Raw genomic sequence first — 23,626 nt, forward strand, 5'->3', positions numbered from 1 at the left:
GTGGCTGATCGGCGAATATAAAAAATAAAAATATACCTTTATGTAATATTATAAAAATATCTACAGGTACTATATATAGATTACGACTATCCCACAATTGTGGCATTTTCCACCATACTAAACAATTACTTCATTATTACCATAATAACTTTTAACAGTGCTAAAAGTGACTAAAGTTTATATTTATATATATATATATATATATATATATATATATATATATATATATATATACATACATATACATATATATATATATATATGGACTGATGGATAGATTGATGGATTGAAGGATATTTTGAGTTTTCAGATGGATGGATGGATGAATAGATATTCTGAGTTTTCAGATAGATGGATAGATCTATCATCCATCAGTACATCCATCCATCCATGTATCTTTCCATCCATCCGAAAACTCAAAATATCTATCTACCAATGTATCTGTCCATCCATTTATCTATTTATTTATTCATCTATTAGTCCATCCATCCATCCATCCATACAAAAACTCAAAATATCCATCCATCCATCAGTCCATCCATCCATCCATGCATCTGTCTCTATCTATCCATCAGTCCATCTATACTTCCATCCATCCATCTGTATATCTATCCATCATCCATCTATCTATCTGAAAACTCAATATCTATCTATCGATCTATCTGTCCATCTGTCCATCTATCTATCTATCATCCACTCATCCATCCATCTATGTCCATCAGTTCATCCATCCATCAACTCAAAATATCCATCCATCCATCCAAAAACTAAAAATATCCATCCATCTCTCTCTGTCCATCAGTCCATCCATCCATCCATCCATCCATCTGAAAACTCAAAATATCGATCTATCTGTTCATCTGTCTGTCTATCTCTGTCCATCAGTCCATCATCCATCCATCCAAAAACTCATAATATCTATCTATCAGTACATCCATCCATGTATTTTTCCATCACCCAAAAACTCAAAATATCCATCCATCCATCTACAGTTGCAATCAAAATTATTCAACCCCCCTGACCAGCAATACATTCTGGTGATGTGAATTAAAACAAATCAACTAAAACCTCAGTAAACAGTCAAAGTAAGTTTTTAATACATATCTGAGTGATTTTGAGAAAAGAGTTCAGTTTACATTTTAATAAAAAATTAATTCTCTCCACAAATGTCATGTCAAAAATATTCAACCCCCAAAGTCAATCATTTGTGGAGCATCCTTTACCCTTAATAACAGCAAATAAATTTTTCAGGTAAGTGTTCTCAGGCTTCGGACACCTCTCTATTAGAATATTTACAAATTTCTCATGAGCAAAAGCTTCCAGCTCATTGACATTCTTTGGTTTCTGTGCTGCCACTGCTTCCTTGAAGTCCCAACAAAGGTTTGCAATGGGATTTTAATGATGGACTGAAAGGGCCATTTAAGGACATTCCACGACCTATCCCTGAATCAGATTTTGGACAACATGGATGTATCCTTGGTGTTATTGTCTTGCTGGAAAGTCCAGTGATCACCGAGCTTCAATTTACACACTGAAGGCATCACATTTTTCATGCCAAAATGGCCTGATACCTGAAAGAATCCATAGTGTCAGTCACATAGTCAGGATAGCCGTTTCCTGCAGCCACAAAACACCCCCATAACAGGACTGACCCACCTCCATGCTTGACTGTAGGGATGGTGTCATTCTTGTCATCACCTTGTCATCTTACTCCAGACATACTGCTGACCCATGGGTCTAAAACTCATTTTCAGTTTAGTGTCATACGTCTATAAAACCTTCTTCCAGGACTCCACAGGTCTTTCCTAATTACTTCTTGAATATTCAGTCAACTGGAGTCAACATTTCCCTTGATTAAGTTTTGCTTTCTTCCACACCCAAGGGAGGTTGCTGTTGTACCATATTTAAAAAATGTACTTTTAGCCATGACCTTTCTTGTGTAATGAAATAATCTCCTCTATCAGCTTTTGAGACAGCTTATTTTTAATTGCATTTTTTGCATAGAAATACATTTTTGCTTACAACGCTAAACTTAAATTTTAAAACTTATATAAGTGCCATTGCAGATTGATGAAAACAATTACTTGTGTAGCCTTACATATTTAAGAAGCAGCTACATGCAATAGGGGTTGAATAATTATGACATGGCTGTATTTTTAAAAAATCCTGCTATTTACAAATATTAGGTTATATATTCACACTATGACTTTGAATGTGTCACTCAACTGATATAGATGTAAAGTTAAAAAATTCTGGGTCATCAGAAAAGCTTACCTTTGTAAATTCTTACTGTCTTGGGGGGGTTGAATAATTTCGATTGCAACTGTATCTATCCATCCATCCGAAAACTCAAAATATCTATCTATCGATGTAACTGTCCATCCATCCATCGATCCATCCATTCATCTGAAAATTAAAAATATCTATCTATCGATGTATCTGTTCATCCATCCATCCATCCATCCATCCATCCATCCAAAAACTCAAAATATACATCCATCCATCCTGTAGTGGTGGTGAGCATTTCAACATTTAGTTTAGGCACCAGACAGATAGCATAAAGCGTCCTGCAACTTAAATTGTAACCTCATTAAGCAGGTCAAATTTTACAGCAAAAAAAACAAAAAAAAAAAAAAGCATCACCACACAGAATCGCAGATAGTTTTCTTTGAATTTAATTTCCAGTCACAATTTCAAAACAAAACTTTGTTCTCTTAGAAAGGATAATGCAAACGAATAAACAATCAAAACTTACATTTCAATAAACTTGGCAAAAACAAATGAGATAAAGAAGAAAAAAATAAAATAAATAAAATTCAATGTTTGGATGTTTTGGTAGATGGGTAAATGGGGAGTGTGGTGTGAGTGGATTCTTGCAAAGTAGTTTTAGAAGTGTTCAGAGGTCCAGTTACTCTTACTGAAGCCGGGAGAGCAATTTCTCCATCAGGCTTAGGGAGGTAAAGCTTTAGGGATTCCTCTGTCCTTGGCAAACCGCTCAGCAATCAATAATCCTTTTCAGGAGAGTAATCAATTTTAAGTTCATGAAGGCCACAGAAAACAAGATCCCTTTTCCTTCTTCCCATGAAACATCCTACTCTCACTTCAAAACAGAATGTGCCACACAACTACACTGCTAACTCATCTTGCCCCCACCGACTGTCTCATGAGGTGTTCTTAACACGTGCTCTTAAAGGGCCAGAGTACTCCTGTCCCACCTATCTTTAATAATGGCCATAAAGAATTCTTACCTTCTGCATTTAGTAATTTCCTGTCTTTATAGAGATCTGTGAGGAAGAGGCTGTTAACTAGAGTAGACTTGCCCAAACCAGATTCACCTAAACACAGACACACAAATACAAAGAGCTGTTATTGACAATATGAGCATGTATTGACTTGTATATTGTTTTATGTTTGCTTGGTCAGTGAAAGTCAACGCTGACGGTGACACCTCAGTGATGACCTCACACATACCTGCCACCATTAGAGTGAAATCAAAGCCCTTCTTCACAGACTTCCTGTGCACCTGATTAGGGAGTGTAGCAAAGCCAACGTACTGCTTATCCTGAGAGAGAAAGAGAAAGACCCATAATTTAAAGGGATAGCTCAGCCAAAAATGACAATTCCGACATCATTTACTCACTCGTTGTACGGACAACAGCAGCATGAACACTGTTAAGCATCTCCTTTTTGTGCTCCAAAGAAAGAAAGAGTCTGGAATGACATGAGGGTGAGTAAATAATGGCAGAATTTTCATCATCAATTATCCCTTTAAGCTTGAACTTCAGTGAATGGTCAGTCTGGCACAGAAATAACATCGCATGAAAGGCGCAGTACTGTTGAGTCGCCCCCTGTTGATGTCCGCGGACTCAACAGGAAACCGCACAGCAGTCATAAATGCTCTAAAGCCAGAAGCCCAGCACTGTGAATCTCAAGAAGATTGACTGATGCAGTGAAAGGAAAACAAAATATTTATTAAACCAAATAGCAAAACCATCTCAGTCGCCATTCCATACAGACCCCAGCGGCCACACAACACACAGCAGCACTACTGACTCGGACTGAAAAGGGCTTTTTAACAAACTCAAACTTTAGCCAAACACAACTCATCTCACTGCCAGAGCATCTCTCAACTTGTCATGTATTTCCACAGTCCGTCATCCTAGAAAAGAGAAACTCTGCTATATCTGACCCCATGCATGCTGTGTGTGTGTGGGAGAGGGAGAGAGAGTGAAACAAGAGGGAAAACTCAAATATTAAATTTTCTACAGAAAATGTGAGTGGAGATTTTTCTGTCCAAAATCATCACCAAATATATTTTATTACACGTACTGTATATTATATTATATTTAGGGCTGTCGATTTAATGCATTAATTCAGTACGATTGATTATATAAAAAATAACACATTAAAAATATTAACGCAATTAATCATGTCCCCGGACCGCAATGAACTACTTGCACAACTGCTTCTGCATACTAAGTAGTGCGGCTCTGGCGTTTCCGGTTACAGCATTCAGTGCGTCTACGTGCAGAGATTTATTCATTTATTCGTGATGTTTCCATTTTTTCCTTTCCAAATGTAGCTAAACTCAGTTCCTGAATAATAAATCAAACATGTATAACCTGCAGCTGCAGTATAATGACACCGCGGCAACTCACAGCATGTGGAGGCTCATACTACTCTCCGCGATCCACACACAACTTACCACACACCCCATTGAGAGCGAGAACCACTAATCGTGACCACGAGGTGGTTACCACATGTGACTCTACCCTCCCTAGCAACCGGGCCAATTTGGTTGCTTAGGAGACCTGGCTGGAGTCACTCAGCACATCCTGGATTCAAACTCGCGACTCCAGGAGTGATAGTCAGCGTCAACACTCATTTTAAGTGGCGTTTCGGGAACTAGGCAACTACGGTGCATGTAAACACATTTAACTGGAAACTAGTTAAAGCGGAAGTAATTTTTGTAATTAATTAATTCTAATTGTATTTATTTATCACACATTATACATTTCCACATATACAGCGAAATTCCTTTTTTTTTTTTTCACATATCCCAGCTAAGCTGGGGTCAGAGTGCAGGGTCAGCCATGATACAGCACCCCTGGAGCAGATAGGGTCAAGGGCCTTGCTCGGTGGCATCTTGGCAGTGCTGGGGCTTGAACCCCTGACCTTCTGATCAGTAACCCAGAGCCTTAACCGCTGAGCCACAACTGCCCCCAGTGCATCAATGAGGCTCAGTGCAAGTAGTCCATAAGGAAGACTCCTGAGTAACTCAAGCTTGAAGCACCACCGGTTTTCTTCAGGGGGCAGTAAGCGAAACTTCAGCTGTATAGGCAACGAGCAGCTTATACAGAGAACAAACCAACCCTTTAGCAGACAGCACAACACGAGGATGCGTTCTTGCGTTCAAAACACAGCTTGATTGAGCGCAAATCCGATTTAGGAATTTCAAGACGTGTTTTTCTAAGTATTAAGCTACATTTAACTTGACACAGTGACTTAAAAATTGTATGTTTATGATGCGACGCAACCAAAGTGAGACACTCTAAAAGCGCCCGTCTGATGCAGATGTACATTGACGGGTCCTTAGACAAGCCCTCATAATAAATCTCAGACTGATTGACAAATAAAATTGCAAAATGTATCGCTGTGAACTGTAGGTGAATGACTGGCTTATGTTCAATAATATGCAAATAAACAATATTGTATTGTATTGTCTTATCAATGATTAACTCCTCTGCCACAATAATACAATGTAATTTAATTATCTCAATATTTTTTTTATAAAATATACTATATATATATATATACACACATACATACACTGCATATAATTAGTAAATATTTAATAACTATAATTATTTCATCATTATATATTGAATTATTGTTATTTGAGGGGCTTTCTCAGCAAATATTTATCAATTTATTATTCGGCATACCATGTAATTAATTCGTTTAAAAATTTTTTCTTTGACTTGGTGCACTTTCCATGTCCCAGGGAATGATTTGTATTCAAACGAACAGATTTAAACTTTTTTCTTTTTCATTAAAATGAAAAATATATTTTTTTCTTTTTACCAAGCATTCATAATTTATTTTTGGTACTTTTTAAATGCCTTTTATTTATAGATTTGACTGTTTTAGTCTTATCACAGACCCAGACTTTTAATATTAAACTATGAAAATCCATTATAAGAATACATATTATTGCATGTTTAAAACAATGTTAATCTAAACAAAGAGTGAAATAAACATTAACCACTTGAAAATAATTTTAGTTTGTGGCATGCGTCATTTTCACCACACAAAACAACTTCGCCCCTAATAAAGTTTTGTTTTTAAGTGTACTTGTTAACCAAGTGGACAAAAGTGTCAGTGTGAAGAGCATGCTTGAGATGAAATATGAGACAAGTGATGTTTGCCAAATTATGCAAAATGTAATGTAAATGTAAATGTTTGTTTGCTATGAAATTTGCCTTAGCAAGACACTTTATTTTAAAAACATTAAAAATGTCATTTCCATCACAGAATTCTATTAAACGCAATACAGAATTTGACATGTGCTGGAAATGACACTTTGGTGGGAATTTTCATGACATAAATGTCCTGTAATGCATGTACATACACCATTGGACATTGTTAGTAATCAAATTAATCGAACTAGTGAGAGTGTGAAAAACTGCATAATAAGAGTTTAATTTCTAGATGCCAACAAAGTGCCCAAAGTTCAGGAAACATCCATATGTAATATATAATATAGACATTTGTGTTCATTTAAATATATTCATAAACATAAATTAGTGTCATATGTCTGCCTTTATAATGTTTCTCTATCACACAACACATACTAACACAGACTTTAAGCATGTCAGTTTACAGTTTCTCTCATTCTTACATATATTACACAGACACACATTTATTTAAATGGGGACATACTATATGACTTCTATTGTTTCTATCAACTTTTATTGTATTGTTGTATTTTCTATACATTGCAAATTACAACTATTACAGACTAACTTTGTCCCCTAACTATAGCTAAGTAGTACACTAAACACAGACACACACATATATATATATATATATATATATATATATATAGGGCTTTAAATACACAACCTTCTGTCGGGTGGTTCGGGTTCGAGGGCACAGAAGTTTCTCCACCAGTTTCTCCTGTAGCATCATGGTGTCCATCCTGACCCCGACAACTCAACCAACACGCCTCAAAATCTGTGTGCTGCCTGTCTTTAACCCTGCTTTACCTCTTTCTCTCTCTCAGTTTAAGACTTTATACCTGTAACACAGTCTTAACCCAGAGCAAAAAATATTTCTGACTCCTTTTCCTAGTTTTCTGTTGCCCACGGCACATCCGAGCACTCCGTGTTCAGGCAGGCAAAGAGAGAAATCCCCACACAAATGAATGAAAGACAAAAGAAGGTAAGAAGGGAGGAAGAGAGACAGAGAGAAAAACGAAAAGACGTAACGAGAAAATAGCATGGAAGCAATTTCAGACAGGAAAGAGGGGGGCAGTTAAAAATGGGAATAAAAACACTCATTCGTTTAGTCGCACATTCCTCCCCCACTTTTTCCACAGTGGATAAACAGACGGGTATGAGGTACAGAGATTTGTGTGTGTGTGTGTGTGTGTGTGTGTGAGACACATTTAGTAAGATGGGAGCCACACCCTTCACATCAGAGCTTGCCAGACCGGCATGCAGCTTTTTCCATGGACTACTGCACACTACAGTGACTTTTACTATACTACTATTTTTAAATTATTTTTTTTCTTTGCTATTTTTTGAAGATCTTAATTTTTGGTTAATAACAAGAAATAAATGCTAACATTACACATTTTGACAGACAGACATAGAGAGATAGAGAGACAGACAGAGAGATAGATGGATAGATAGACAGACAGACAGATAGATAGATGGATAGATAGACAGACAGACGGATAGATAGACAGACAGATGGACAGACGGACAGACTGACAGATAGACAGATGGATAGATAGACGGATGGACAGACAGACAGATAGACAGACAGATAGATAGATAGATAGATACATACATACATACAGTAGATAGATAGATAGACAGACACAGGCATAGATAGATAGACAGACAGACAGATAGATGGACAGACAAATAGATAGATAGACTGATAGAAAGATAGATGGATAGATAGACAGACAGACATAGATAGATAGATAGATAGATAGACAGACAGACATAGATAGATAGGCAGACAGACAGATAGACGGATAGATAGACAGACAGACGGATGGAAAGACAGATAGATGGACAGAAAGATAGATGGATAGATAGACAGACAGACAGACATAGATAAATAGATAGATAGACTGATAGAAAGATAGATGGATAGATAGACAGACAGACAGACAGAGATAAATAGATAGATAGACTGATAGATAGATAGATAGATAGACAGACAGACATAAATAGATAGACAGACAGACAGATAGACGGATAGATAGACAGACAGATGGATGGACAGACAGATAGATGGATAGAAAGATAGATGGATAGACAGACAGACAGACAGACATAGATAAATAGATAAAGACAGGCAATGATGGATGGATGGACAGACAGGTTAGTATTGTTTTATTTTATTTTTTTAAAGACGGACGGATAGATAGACAGACAGATAGATGGATTGATAGACAGACAGACAGACAGACGGACAGATAGACGGATCGATAGACAGGCAGACATGGACGGACGGAAGGACAGACAGACAGATAAGACAGATGGATAGATAGACAGACAGACAGACATAGATTGATAGATAGATGGATAGACAGACAGACAGATAAATAGACGGATAGACGGACGGACAGACAGACAGACAGACAGACAGACATAGATAGATAGACAGACAGATAGATAGATGGATAGATAGACAGACAGATAGACGGATAGAAAGATAGATGATAGATAGACAGACATACAGATGGACAGATAGATGGATCGATAGACAGGCGGACAGACAGACATGGACGGACGGACAGACGGACAGACAGATAGATAAGATAGACGGATAGATAGACAGACAGACAGGTAGATATAGAGATGGGCTGGCAACATTCTTATTCTTACCTGATTCTAGTAGTTAAAACGAACTGGATATGAATGGATAAATGAATGAAAATTGTGCAGACCACTAGGGTGTTCTGGGTGGTTTTTACATGCCCAAGCAAAGAAGCCCATCTCCAAGTCTCTAATATTCTGGTGTCTAGACATGCCTTGAGTTCCTCGCTCACTTAGTCTTTGATATTTGTTCACCCGTTTTAGTGGTCTGCCAGGTAAACACATTCTGGCCAGTTGGGAAAGTACTAACATACTTCTCCAAGTGATGCTTGTCTTAGCAAGTGCCAGTAATGAACATCTAAATATTAAAGTACAATTCACCCCTTTACAGGCTTGATGGGGGTATTGACCATGCATATCTGATCAGTTTGCTGGTGGGGGGTGGGGGGGTCCAGAGGAGGACATTGAATAGAGGGGAACAGATGTCCTTGAATGACACAATAGCCCTGCTCACCCCTCCCTAAGAAGAAAACAACACACTCTCACTGCCCAGCTGCCAGGCCTGTGTGCCACCTGGAATAATCCACACCCATATACTCCACCACAAACACTTCAATATCGGTATTATTTAGAATCTGATTTTTGGAGCACCTCTAATATTATCAGTGTATAAATTGGCTCTAAAGATAAATGGTAAAAATAGCCAAGAGGAAAACATTACTGCTCAGAGGTTGCTCTTTCAAAGCTCAGAAGACATAATGGAGATTATCAATTAAGTTTGGTTTAAATATCAGATGTTCCTCTTAAAATTCCTTAGGATAATTAAAAACAGACACAAAATAATCAATAGCTGACATACTTAAGAGTATCGAGCTATAAAATGAATGTCATTCTGCCCAACATCTCCTTTTGTGTTCCACCGAGCACAGAAATGTTTGGAATAATTTGAGGGTGAGTAAATGATGACAGATTTTCAATTTCATCCCTATAAAAGAGACGGGACAAGAGTGATGTCATCCTTTAATGTCTTTAACAGAGACCCATGCGCTGCCTTATATTACACTGACTGATTGTGGGTTTGAAACAAATGCAATGTCATCATAATGAAGAAAAGGGTGAAGAGAAGACTTGCATACTGAGAGGACCAATTCAGGCTCAAATCTGCTGCTGTCATGACCCATGACGCTGACTAAACATACCCTGAGGGCTGCAGAAATAGGACCGAAAACGGCAGATGGAACAGCAGTCCCAAAGGAGAGCTGGTTTCCTCTTGGATTCGGTGCAACCATGTCAGCTTTAATGATGGATATTTATTTATGTTTCAATGCAGTTGCATTGACTGAATATCTCACTTTGCACAACATAGTTATTAAGCAGATACATCTATCTAAAGTAACTTAAAGTGCTTTTATTTGGTTCAGCTTCCGTGTGTGTTATCTGAAGTGTTATCTTTGTGATTCGCTCAAGCACACAATGGTGCTCGCTCATGGACTGAGCCTGATCTCATGAAAATAATGTGATTGTGTCGCTAATAACGAGTTTAAGTTTCTCCCAAACAGCTGAGGTTTTTAAGGTTAATGCTCTATCGAGTACTTTCCTATTCTAAACCTTAAACCTAAACCGCAACTGCTGAAGCAGCCATGCCATTTTGTGATGACACTGTGGGGGTGACATCACACGTGAAATCGGCATGTTGTTTCCGAGAATTCCAGCACCCTAGGATCGGCCACATTATGCCGACTCACTGACATGTGCCAGGTGGTTGGTAGATGATAAAAATAACCAGCCAGTCAGATTTCTTGCAGGCTTAAAAAAAACATTTGCATTTTAAAAATGAATTTTACAGTCATGAGACAAATAAACAATACTGTTTGAATGTTTAAAAGTGAGCTGTTATTTAAAAGAATTTCACTATTTTATTATTCATAAAATATTTCAATGCCTGAAAGTCCGTTTTGAATATTTATGTTGTTGTTTTTTCCAGATTATTCACTTATTACAACAAAAGTAAATGATAAGTACATATCACACATTAACAGATCTTGGGTTATTTCGAGTGAGTCAATTAATTCAGTCAGATATTTATCCAGTCAGTTCCTACTGATTCATTAGGCTTGTTAATTCATTAACAAGAGCCATCATAAGAGTCATTCGTTCGGGAATCAGACAACCCGAATAGCGCTGTAGTTATTGATTCTCTAAAAAGAACCGGCTCAAAGAGTCATTTGTGCACTTTATGTCTCGCGCTGTAGATTCAGTGTTGCAGAGCTGAAAAACAGTCTGTTTTAAGTTTCGCCGGAAGGATGCACGTTCAAGAACCGTTAATGGAACTCAACGTCATGAAATCACTCAGTTCCTGTATTATAATGCAACCATTATTGGAGAATGTGTGTGTGTGTGGTGGGTGAGTAATTAAAGCTTACACACTAGGGCGGAAACGATTAGTCGACATTATCGACAACGTCAACCATAAAAAAAATTTAGTTGTCGAATAGTCGTTTGATCTCATTTAACTTAACATGAGATCACATTAAACTCTAATTAGGGCGCGCGAGAGCAGCACCAACCGCAGCTTGCGCCTGATTGAGGAGAGGCTCACAATCCAGACAATCCAAACAGCTTCAGGTGACGTAGATCGCAAAGTATTAGGAAATTATACAAAAATACAAAATAAATAAATACAGAAGCACTCCCATTGTGAAATAAAGCGGAGCCGGCGCTGCAATAATAAGGAAGCAGGTCATGTAAATTAGTACAAACTCCAAAACTGGCATTTCTCTGTGCGGTGAGCGCCGCTTCTATGAGTCACGTGAAGTGACCCGATCTAAGAGGGAGTGATTGAAACTGCATCCTGGCTGATGCTTACTTTGACGTGGGGATGCTCGTCCCTCGCGCTTGATGCAGCTAGATTATAACGTGATGGCTCGGGACTTATTGAATCATAATATATGTGTCACGGTGTGCATCTTATCATAAAGAAACTCAAAAATACGCAGCTTTATTAAGAAGAGAGTCAGTTAATGAAGAGAGTCTAGTAATGCCGATGCCAAGAAAGTAGTTTTTTGTGCTTAAATGGTGCTTGTTTAAAAGGTGCATTCAGTAATTTTTACTAAACTCCAAAAGACATGAATTATAGTTGTGCAATATATGTAGGAATTCATGAGCACTCATATTAAAATAAAGACTCCAGTCATATCAGTAACCTTATAAAAGCTGTTTCATTCTACATGGAGAGGGTCCGCACATGGGGGCTGCCATGTTATGATCACATGACCAGCTGAATACTACTCGCTTAATCTCAGTAACCGTCCTGTTATTGGACACTTTCACTCATTGATTAAAGTAATCATAGCTGACTGTGAATACTAAATTTCTACGATGGCATCTGAAACTGAAAACTATTGATTTTAAATGATGCTGCATCCACGCCACTAGGTGTCAGTGTAAGTCCAAGATGACACAAAGAGTGCACATTTAACAAAACCAGAGCAGATTATTTCCATGGTTGTTGTTCTTCCGTTATACATTCAGGTAATGGGTCAATACCCACATCCCCAGATGAAGTACGTCGGAAATCTATTCATACTACTTGCATGCATACTCAAAAGAACTTACTGTTTTACCAGCCGAGAAGGGCATCCTTCATCAAATACAGTACATACTGTGACAGTATGCGGTTTTGGAAGCAGTGCTCCTTGCAGCACTCGAACTGACAACCTCCTGAATTCCAGGCCAAATCTTTAACCACTACCCTCTACAATCTGTCAATCAAATGCCTTGAATGTAACATCAGAAATTGACTTCATTATCAGCACCATAAATATGAAGACAAACGCCACAGTAAAACTGCCATGTTGAGCTACAGTACATGGAAAAGATATCTTTACTGTCCTCAATCCTACCGAAATGGAAGTTTCTTGCTGTGGCATTTGAGCGACTGCACAGGCCATCTGACTTTATGATCAAAAGCATCTTTAATGATGCCATCTGTCACAGCTTAAGCAGCTGTGCCATTCACTGGACTCACAGCATGAACTAGAGCGACACTTAGAGATAAATAAAGACGTGAGAAATGGCAGCCATGCAGCCTTCCGCACCATTAAGTTATTAAACCTCAATGCAAAGAGGACGACAAGAGGAGAAGCAAAGAAAAGGGTTTGGAGAATTACAGTGAGAGACTGACAGAATGTTTGTGTGTGGGTGTTAACTGTTGCATTTCTGCTCTTGTGTAGGACGATAGACTCTCTATTGACTGCATATGTGTGTGTGTCCATGGATCAAGTGCTGGTAGCTGAATAAAATCCTGAAAGGCTTCTTGATGGTGAAACAACAAGCTTATTGCACAAAAGGAATAGTGCACAATTATTGATTAGAACTTGTTAGCAAATGTGATTTCACTCTCATATATTAATACTCACAATCAAGCAACTCTGATGTAGTATGCATACAATAAAGGTGAAACTGTGTCTGTGATTTTGAAAGCTCGGGTAAAAACACTCACCTAATTTGTCATGTCTTTCTTTTTAACAGCTGTAATAGTAATGATCACAAAAGATTGTATAGCTACACAGACATCAGAATTCTACATCCTCTCCTAAAGCGACTTTTATTGCATCTGAGATACACAGATTATCAGTATGTGTGTTCCCTGGGCATCAAACCCATGACCTTTGCATTGCTGGAGCACAGAAACTTGTTATTATATGAAGTTTGCCATCACTTGCATAAAGTAATGCTGCAATAGTGCATAAACCTCACATACACTCTTGCTTGTGTAACCATGGCAACGCCTACTGAGAGCAATACAGCACTATCAGAGCTCAAAGTGACAGAGCACACACATTTTACTGCAGATTTCCTTTAAGGGGATCAGAAAAGGTATGCATGACAAAGCTAAGATGAATGCATGGCAATGTAACAACATTCTCTTCTGACCAGAATGATGCATGATGATAATCTTATGAGAACTAAAGTGCGTCAGCGGAGGGTGGATGACAGACCATCAGCACAATCTGCTGTATCGCCTTTAAACCTCAAAAAACAGAAGTATGCACACACAAGAATGCCTTCAAAACCATGGCAAAGGTTTAAAACAGAGGACAAAATCAGCTTGCGTGGTCAAATTGCTCATATGTGCTTGTTGCATGCTTATTAAATGCATTTTAACAGAGTGGAAATTGTGCGTGGTTTGTGAATGTAATGTTTAAACCGTTAACCCTTGTGCAACCTTTGGGACATTTTTGTCTTTTTCATTTTTGTTTTTTCGATCATTTTGGCTGTTAATGCCAACGGCATAAATTTGACCAAAGGTGTGTATTTTTGGGGGAATTTTGATATTTCAACCTCAGTTCCTATAATACATCTATAATACACTGTGTACACAAAATAGTTACACTCAGGACCTTCAGGACAAAAATGTCCCCATTGAAACCCATTAAAACTGCAGTATTTGATCCAAGTGCCATTAAAGCATAAAAGCATGAATTCTGCGATACTATGCTTTCATTCCGGAGCCCTGGGTTCAAAATTTACATTTGTAATATTTTCCAGCAGATGGCGCCATTTTCCACATGTTTAGCCTATGGAGCAAATACATACTTTTTTCCTATTTTCTGTTTGCTGTATTAGTGAGCACTGCAGGCCAATTGAATAAATGATGGAGCTAAAATTGTGTGGGTGTGTTGCTATGGATGTCAGAGTTTGTTTTGTATATGTATTGAGAAATGTGTGTGTATGTGTAAAAAAACAACAGTGGCATTATGTAAACAACTGACATTTAAAGGGTTAAAATCCTGAACATGAATGAATATTTGGTAGTTATGATCAGGACTGATGTTGGTTAAAAAATCTGTGGAAAATAACATTAATATATAATATTTATGGCAGTTTATTGACGTGGACATTTTGGTCCTCTAAGGACCTCTGAGTAACTTTTGTAAATTGATGCACAAGGGTTAAACAGTAGTAAAAATTGTGCATTGCGGTGCAGGTGGACGGTTTCTTACCTCGCTGTCCTCTGAGCGCGTGCAGCATCAGCAGCAGGTCGGATGAGGGAAGCAGGTGGCGCGCGGATGCGGGAGGGATGAAGATGGCCATAAAGAGAGACATAATCAGGATTAAATCCACTCAAAACACACTCAAGCAGAGTTAAAACTGTCACCGTTTCTCTCACATTACCGGATTTGACCATCCTGCTATTGTACCGGATGTTCGTGATCATGTTTCGGGGTGTCTTATCTGCTCTATTCCGCCTGCTGCTTCGGGTTCCGTCTGTCTCATCCTCAGTGTCGCAGGGAACCCCAGACGTAGAAGAGGAGGCGTGGCCACGGCGAATGAAACTCCGCCCATGTACACGTCAATTATGACTTAAAGAATACTATTACTGTATTTCTTAATTGAAATATATCCCCTGCTTCTGTAAAATGTATTAAATATAAAGTATTAATATTTATAACTTTATTATTATTATTATTATTATTGGAAAGCCCCTTATTTTCTGTCTTGTTTTAGTGTTCTTTACCTCTTTACATTGTAGGCCTATAATTAGAAATTATTTATATTTTTTCCTATTTATTTCGGATTGATTTGTATCTCATTTCAGATCTACATCCTGTCATGTTCTTTTATTTAAAACCATATGGCTACGGGCAGTTGTTACTGTTTGTATTGTTCCTTGATCATTTATTTAATAAAGGCATTTAAAAAAAAAATGCAATTACTGTATGTCTCAATGTTACTTTGGGTTATAAATGAAAGGATGACAATTTGCATAATTTTAATAGTTCAATTTAACATGCATAAGGGCAAACATAATCATACATTTTATATTTAATTTAGTATATTTTCTTATGTTTTCATATTTGAACCTTATATACTATTTATACTTATAAATGATATGTATAATTTTACTAAATAAATCACATAATTACCTTAATTTAAAAAAAGTTTGTCTAATGTAAAAAATTATAAAGTTGTATTTGGTGGCAAACAAAATTTGTTTAGTATTTTTATATTTAATTAAGCATATTTTCTTATTATATTTCATATTTAAACCTTATAAATGATATGTATAAGATTTCACTTAATTTACCTCTTTTTAAAATTTACTTAAAAATAAAACATTATAATGTTGAATTTGGTGGCAAACGTAATCTTAAATTACTGTTATGTTTTTATATTTAATTTAGTATATTTTCTTATATAATATTCATAATTATAAAATAAATGAGTCACTTTTACTAAGTAATTCACTTTCCCTAATTTCAAATTTACCTAAAAATAAAGTTTGCCTATAGTAAAATATTAAGTTGTAGTTGGTGTGAATTCTACATTCTTTTGTGATTTTTAATTTTTAAAAAGTAAAAAAAAATTAATAAAATAAAATAAAATAAACAACTGTACTAGGTAATTTACATTAAATCTATAAAACAGGCATGCAATTCACAAGTCAACGAAACTGCTCAAAAATGGATGCATGAAGAGATGTTTTTCCAAGAAATTTAACTAGTTATATGAGCAAAAATATCATTTATTGTATAATAAGGGGATATGGAAGATAAAAATGTGTCTATTTGCCAAACCAAACACATGAAAAGTTTCAAGTCCACAGGAAATTGCAGCATTTCACCACAGATGACTCAGAAATGTATTTTATTTCTCAACATGAGTAAATATAAAAATGAAGTAAACATTACTGTTACTGTACCACAAAATGAAAACTGTTAATCTTTTTAAAAAGCCAAAACAGGAGATAACCAAGTCAAAATAACTGGGCTGAACCACAAATTAAACGAAACAAAATCAGTGTGTTTACAGTAGACCATAATAACTCAGTACAATGATGGTCTTTTAGTCCTTTTCTTAAAGCTAATACCGTTCATCTATTTAAAACATATAAAGTTAAGCGTTCCAGCTGTTAAACAAGAAATATAAAGACCAACTACATTTTATCACTGTAGTAGTTATCATGTTTAGTAGGAGTACTGGAAGAGTAGCTGGGAAAAAAAAAAAAGCAATAAAACTACATATAAAACAACAGAAAACCCAGAGAAACCCTACAAATGTGTGCAGAATGTTTCTAGGAAAGGTGGAGCTTTTAAGGCATTTCTGTGAATGATTTCAAAAATCAAAATACAAAGTGGGATCTGATATAAAGTACGCTAACCGAGTGCTTCCATGATAAAGTACCATCACTCCATTCACACTCTCAAAATAAGAAACATTTACCAATCAAAATGGTGTTAATCAGATATTACATTATCAACAAAACAATGCAAACAAAATGAGGAAATATTGTCCAGTTGCGATTTTAATCATTTAGCTTTTATCTCCTTTCTATTATTCAGTATTGTCCACTAGAGGGAAACGCTGCCCTACAAAAGACTTGAACCTCTCACCTTATAGACTCGTTTTAAAAATGTGAGATTGAACATATTTCGAGAAAAGATGATTTGCGAGCATTTAACTCTTTAATTTAAAATTGCACTGGCTACTTTCGTCTCAGCAGATATTTCTACATGAAAAACACAGTGCTAAGCACTACAGACGCCTTGTTTTTCAAAACACACCCTCAGAAAACAGCCAAACTTTGATATTAATTCATGTGCACGAATGCTTCACGGTTATGAACCTGTAGTAAGACTCTAAACTTGACTAGACTCAAATACAAATAAAATAAAATGCAAATTTTATTCATTTCCCCACAATAAAAGCACCGTATCTGTGTTAGATAGTGTTAATGGATCCAGCTGGTAAACATATGCGATCCAGATACATGAAAATGTCTGTATAAGCAGCAAAAAAATTGAGTTTGCCACAGAAAAAGATTCAGACTGCCTTTGAAATCTCCAGGGTCGAGAAATGGACCACAAACCCTGATTGTACAACATTAAATGTGTCAATGAAATGACCATGAATGACTATAGGCGATTAAATTAAAGAGGGCGTTTTCCCTGATTGGACAGAGACCGTTGACAAAATGACATCATAATGGACCGTTTTTAAAAGTGTAGAGGTTATTAATATGGGCGGAGCTGTAAAGTAGTAAAGGTCATATGATCTAGATGACATTAAAATGTTTAACAGTAAATATAGTTTAAAAATGGGGAAGATTTGGGGAGGAAGAAACCTCCATTAAGATGGCAGTTCCTGTTCCCACAACACACAAAACACACTCATAGACACACGTGCTTAGTCGTCTCCGGGTTTCATTCTCATCTGCGCTTGCATCTGAGCGATCATCTGCTGCATGCGTATCAGCTGTAAGAGAAATAAAGATGCAGATAATGCGTCAACCATGCTGCAGTCTGGTGCAATGGAACATTTATTTCTGAAATGAATCAAAAAAAGATAAAATTGCGTGTTTACACTGTTATTGCATGACCTCGAAACACCTCACGAAGACTGACACGTACACATACACGGCGTAAAACAAACACAATTATCCAGTCATCTCTAATTAAGGCCTAATCACAACAATCATGATAATTAGAGAGCATACTGTACACAACTGCCCTTCTAAATCATTACCGCTGTTGATACTGTTGCTCAATACTAATCTAAACACACTTACATTCTATACATCTCTCACGGCACAAGCTACATCATGACAAAAAAAATGTAATGGTTCAAACATCTCTGAGTGTTCTGTACGGCAGGAAGCTAATGTCATTTCCTGTGTAGACGTGCATGTTTACAAATTGTTCTGATGGTGTCCACGCCCGACTGGGATATATGTTCCCATTGGCCAAAGTACTGCACAATAATTACAAACGGAACGCCAGAATCATTAATGCACAGAATGATGGCTCCAAAACCACGACACGTCCAGAACAAGAGACAGAGAAAGCGAGAGAGTTCAGACCGATTGCAACATGCCAAATTCATATACATATGTGTTAGAGGGGGGGGTCACAATGGCCAACTTGTTGACTTGTCATCCAACAACCAACTAGTCGATTAGTGTGGTGACTGACTAGTATATAGGGGTGTTTCTTCTATTTCGGGCACTTTTATTTCCCAGGGGTTGATTTTGATTAAAACAAACAGATTTCGGGGCCTGGGTAGCTCAGTGGTAAAATACGCTGGCCACCACCCCTGGAGTTCGCTAGCTCACTAGTGCGAATCCCAGGGCGTGCTGAGTGACTCCTAAGCAACCAAATTGGCCCGGTTGCTAGGGAGGGTAGAGTCACGTGAGGTAACCTCCTCATGGTCGCTATAATGTGGTTCGTTCTCGGTGGGGCGCATGGTGAGTTGAGCGTGGGTGCCGCGGTGGATGGCGTGAAGCCTCCACACATGCTATGTCTCCGTGGCAATGCGTTCAACATGTCACATGATAAGATGCGCGGGTTGATGGTCTCAGATACGGAGGCAACTGGGATTCGTCCTCTGCCACCCGGACTGAGGCGAGTCACTACGCGACCACAAGGACTTAAAAGCACATTGGGAATTGGGCATTCCAAATTGGGAGAAAAAGGGGAAAAAAATCCCCCCCCCCCTTTTCCTTTAAAACGAACTTGGAAACTTTTTACCAGCCCTTTGCCATTTATTTTTGGTACTATTCAAATGCATTTTATTTATAGATTTTATTGTTATAGCCTCGTCCCAGACCCAGACTTTCAATATTAAACTATGAAAATCAACAATAAAAATACTAATTACATGTTTAAAACTACGATATCTAAACAGAGAGTGAAATGAACAAACATTTCAATGTTTACTGAGTGAAAATGATTCCTAGCAATTTTTCCAAAAGTTACGACTGTCCCATAGTTGTTCCACCACACCAAACAATGTTGCCCCTATTTACGTTTCTTCAAAAGTTAGTGTACTTGTTAACCAAGTGGATAAAAGTGTCAGTGAAGAGCATGCTTGAGATGACATACGAGTTGAAGTGATGTTTGAAGAAAAATAAATAAAAATCAAGGTAAATATCGCTTGTGAGCAGAATATTTTTATTCGGCATCATTTCCAATGAAGCTTTAATATTGTCAAAAGATGCAAAAAAGTGTGAAAATATGATTTTACCCTTTAAGCTCTGAAGGAGTTTTTAAAGATTTCCTGTTTCAGTGACATAACCAAAATTAAAGGCTTATAAAAAAATTAAAAAAAAAAGGAGGGTCAAGTATTTGGTATCATTGTAAAGACAATCTTTCAAATATTTCATTGATTTAAATTATGATATATTCTGAGACTCTCAGCCTAAAAAACTGCTGAAAAATCACAACAATTTAGCCAAAAATCTACCTTTTTCTTCTTCTTATTTTTCTTATTTGTCATTATATATCTCTGGGTGTAAATAAGGTAGCTCAGAAAAAACGCTTTTGTTTTGTTCCCAATCATGTCAACTGTAACACAAAAATTGTGTTGATACGACAAAGCAATCAAAAGTTATAGCATTACAAAAATAATTTATCATAGTGTCCAGAAACATCTCCAAACAAATAAAACATAATAATTGTATATAAAAACTAATTGCACATGCAAACACAACAATGACTATAGGTTTGCATAGCATGGAAACATGATTTTAGTAATGAGATTTCACAGAATGAGTTTCATTCTGTGCCATTTGAGTCATCACTGAGCCATCTCTTGGTGGTCATATGTAACATTGTGCTTCATGTGGATAATCTAATGATCTATACACATCTGATTACCTGTGTCTGGGCTAGTTTGAAACATCATCGCCTCTTCTAAGTAATGGCATGTGATATTTTATGTTCCGTTTATATTTTAAGTTATTAGCAAAAATGTGGCATGTAAGCAACTCCAACATAATTGTCAAAGACATATACTTGGCAATTACTTGCTATATTTTTGTCTGTGAGTAAAACAAATAGGCTGGTTGTATTTGAGAGCTTTCCAACAACATATGACACATGGCTATTTGATGAGATGTATGTTTTTACTAATTATCAAAACAGAACACTTCTGATTTGTCTGCCAATTTAAAAGCACCTGTTCAGTTTTGGTCATAATGCTTGCATGCATTGTAAAGTACAGCTTCTAAGCTTCCAATCGATACCTTTTTAGTGTTGGTCAAGACAGAAGTTATTAATATTTTGACAAGTTTTTTTTTCTCACGAGCCCATTTGAGCGTAAAGGGTTAATTGGGTGTTTTTAGGATACATCAAATGTTAGAATTGAAATTAGCCTAAGCAAGACAAAACAGTCTGCGATTTTATTTCAAAAACATTAAAAATATCATTTCCACCACAGATTTCTATTACACACAACAGAATTTGAGATGTGCTGGGAATTTTCATGACTTTCAGGATTTTTTATTTTTTACAGAAATCTCCTATGATACATGTTGGACATTGAGAGTGTGAAAGTGTTTTAACAAGATTTTACTTTCTAGAAACTCTGTGCTAAAAGTACCTGAAGTTGAAGAACCATTCTTAAATATATATATTGTAATATAAATAATTTTTCTTAAATAGTAAAATAGCATTTTTAAATGTTCCCCTTTAAAATACCACTGCAACCGTTAAGCCGTATTTTTAAGATGCGTTGTGTTGAGTTAAAAATAGCCCAACTTTTAAAAAATGTGCCTCGCGACTCCTGGATTCTGTTCTATTCCATTGCACATCCATAACGTGTCTTGTGAAATCAGCCCAATTATACAAGGCATTCTTAAGACCAATTAGTCGACTAATCGTTCAAATGCTTAAACATCAAGTAGATTTTGAAAATATGTTGTTTAGCACATCCCTAATGTGTGTGTGTGTGTGCGTGACCCACCTCAGCTTCCTTCTGCAAGAGGATCTGATCTTTGTCCAGCACGTCCTCCTCAACCGCTCTGTAAGACACACACTTTATCAGTCCCAAATGTTCACACAGTTATTCAACAGGCTGAAACAGTGATCGTGTGTTTGTTGATTTGCCATACCTGCCGGCTCTCTTTAGTCTCTCCGAACGGAAGTTCTCATAATGGAGGTCTTGAGTGACCTCCTGTAGGTCCTGCATGTGAGTTCTACACATACACAGAAACAACATTTTAAAGGCACAACTCACCTAAACAGTTACAATTCTGTTATCATTTACTCACCCTCATGTCATCAGAAATTTTGTTTAAGCATCCAAGCTTTTTTCCATTAAACAAAAGTGCCCAAAAAAAAGGACAAACCATAAAACTATCATTTTGAACACATCTGAAGCCATACGACAGGTTTGCGTGACAACAGACCAACATTTAAGTTGTCAATTGCTTACATTTACCCCACAGAAAAAGCTTTAAAACACCATGAGGGTTGATGTTAATGATAACAATATTTTTGGGCATACTATCTCTTGTCGAAAGCAGATTTCTTCCAGCAGAGGGAACTACAGAACAAAAATACAGAAATCCAGCTTTAGTAACAGCTTCACCCAATGACAGAAATAAACTTTAAGATACAATATCTGCCATCAGGATCGATTTTCAAGAGTATTTTATTTTAACCTTTATTAGGGCATAAAGGGTTTCTAGCAACACATTGTGTCATACATTTATGTCAAAGCCTTTGAATAGAATATTATGAAATGAGTGTCAAATTTGCTTTTACAGATTAAAAAAAGAATTCACTAAATTAAACATTTCTGGGGCATTTGTCACTTTTAGTGGCATTTCTGCCCCAAGCCCTGTTTCAACTTCATATCTTGTTTCATAACCCTTGTCATCTTATTTTATTATCTAATGAAAAAATCTTCACCTTTTCTCTGGTCACCATTCACTGTTTCTCATATTTAACACTTTAATGCATACCTTGGGTCTATAGAGACCCAGGACCTCATTCCAACCCCTGTACCTCATCCAATGTTTTTATTTGTAATTTTTTTTAAGAGTTGTGCCCAGACATCTTTAGTATTCCTCAACCTTTCTCTTCTGTATAACGTAAAAAAAGAAGGGAAAATTGTAAAGAAAATAAATAAATTTTTTATAATCACTTGATAACCAAAAGTTAAGACTTCCATAAATCATATTTTTATAATTACTTCATATCTATACAAGTTTACTATTACAGGATAAATATTTCTTTGTTTATTACAAGACAAATTAGTATTAAATTCATACAAATGACTGCTATATCACATTGACTTTCTGTGTGACAGTGTCGAATTATCAGATTTCCATATGCGTGTACACACATATTATACAGATGTGACCAAAAATATTGGCACCCTTGGTAAATATGAGCAAAGAAGGCTGTGAAAAATATGCCTTTGTTTATCCTTTGATCTTTCATTTAAAATATTCACAAAAATGTACCCTTTAATTGAAGTAAACTAATTGAAAGGAGGGAAAAATCTCATAATTATATACATATTTTTCTCCAAAACACATCTGCCACAATTACTGGCACCCCTAGAAATTCCCATTCATATTTTATATTGTTTAGTGCACCTGGGTGTCTAGGAACATGAAACTGTTCAGCCATGACTTCCTGTTTCACAAGGGTATAATACGAGATAACACACAAGCCAAATTCTCTTAGTCATCCATCACAATGGGTTCTGATGTGCGACACAAAGGTTGTTGAGCTTCAAAAAAATGGGAAGTAGCTATAAGAAAATAGCTAAAGCAT

The 23,626-nt window shown here is 36.6% G+C and overlaps 2 protein-coding genes across 5 annotated transcripts in view; both read right to left on the minus strand.

Moving 5' to 3' along the window:
• The window catches only part of LOC127414536 (septin-5-like), a 31,223-nt gene extending 15,864 nt beyond the window's left edge, over window positions 1-15,359 (minus strand). Inside the window, exons 1-3 of one of the 3 annotated variants that reach the window (XM_051652631.1) lie at window positions 15,065-15,359; window positions 3,472-3,562; window positions 3,249-3,335 (exon numbers count right to left, since the gene is read on the minus strand). In XM_051652631.1, the coding sequence (XP_051508591.1) occupies window positions 3,249-3,335; window positions 3,472-3,481 (97 nt within the window). In that variant the 5' untranslated portion in view covers window positions 3,482-3,562; window positions 15,065-15,359. Of the gene's footprint in view, window positions 1-3,248; window positions 3,336-3,471; window positions 3,563-3,640; window positions 4,953-7,125; window positions 7,561-15,064 lie in introns of those variants that run through there. The other 2 variants (XM_051652630.1, XM_051652629.1) reach the window with 2 other exon arrangements.
• A 1,333-nt stretch (window positions 15,360-16,692) lies between these two features.
• Window positions 16,693-23,626, minus strand: part of LOC127414537 (septin-2-like) — a 46,306-nt gene continuing 39,372 nt past the window's right edge. For both annotated transcript variants that reach the window (XM_051652632.1, XM_051652633.1), the window contains exons 10-12: window positions 21,952-22,035; window positions 21,804-21,861; window positions 16,693-18,317 (exon numbers count right to left, since the gene is read on the minus strand). In XM_051652632.1, coding sequence (XP_051508592.1) covers window positions 18,249-18,317; window positions 21,804-21,861; window positions 21,952-22,035 — 211 coding nt within the window. In that variant the 3' untranslated portion in view covers window positions 16,693-18,248. The remainder of the gene's footprint in view (window positions 18,318-21,803; window positions 21,862-21,951; window positions 22,036-23,626) is intronic.

Source organism: Myxocyprinus asiaticus, chromosome 24, assembly GCF_019703515.2.
Source record: "Myxocyprinus asiaticus isolate MX2 ecotype Aquarium Trade chromosome 24, UBuf_Myxa_2, whole genome shotgun sequence".
In the NCBI taxonomy this organism is placed as follows: domain Eukaryota; kingdom Metazoa; phylum Chordata; class Actinopteri; order Cypriniformes; family Catostomidae; genus Myxocyprinus; species Myxocyprinus asiaticus.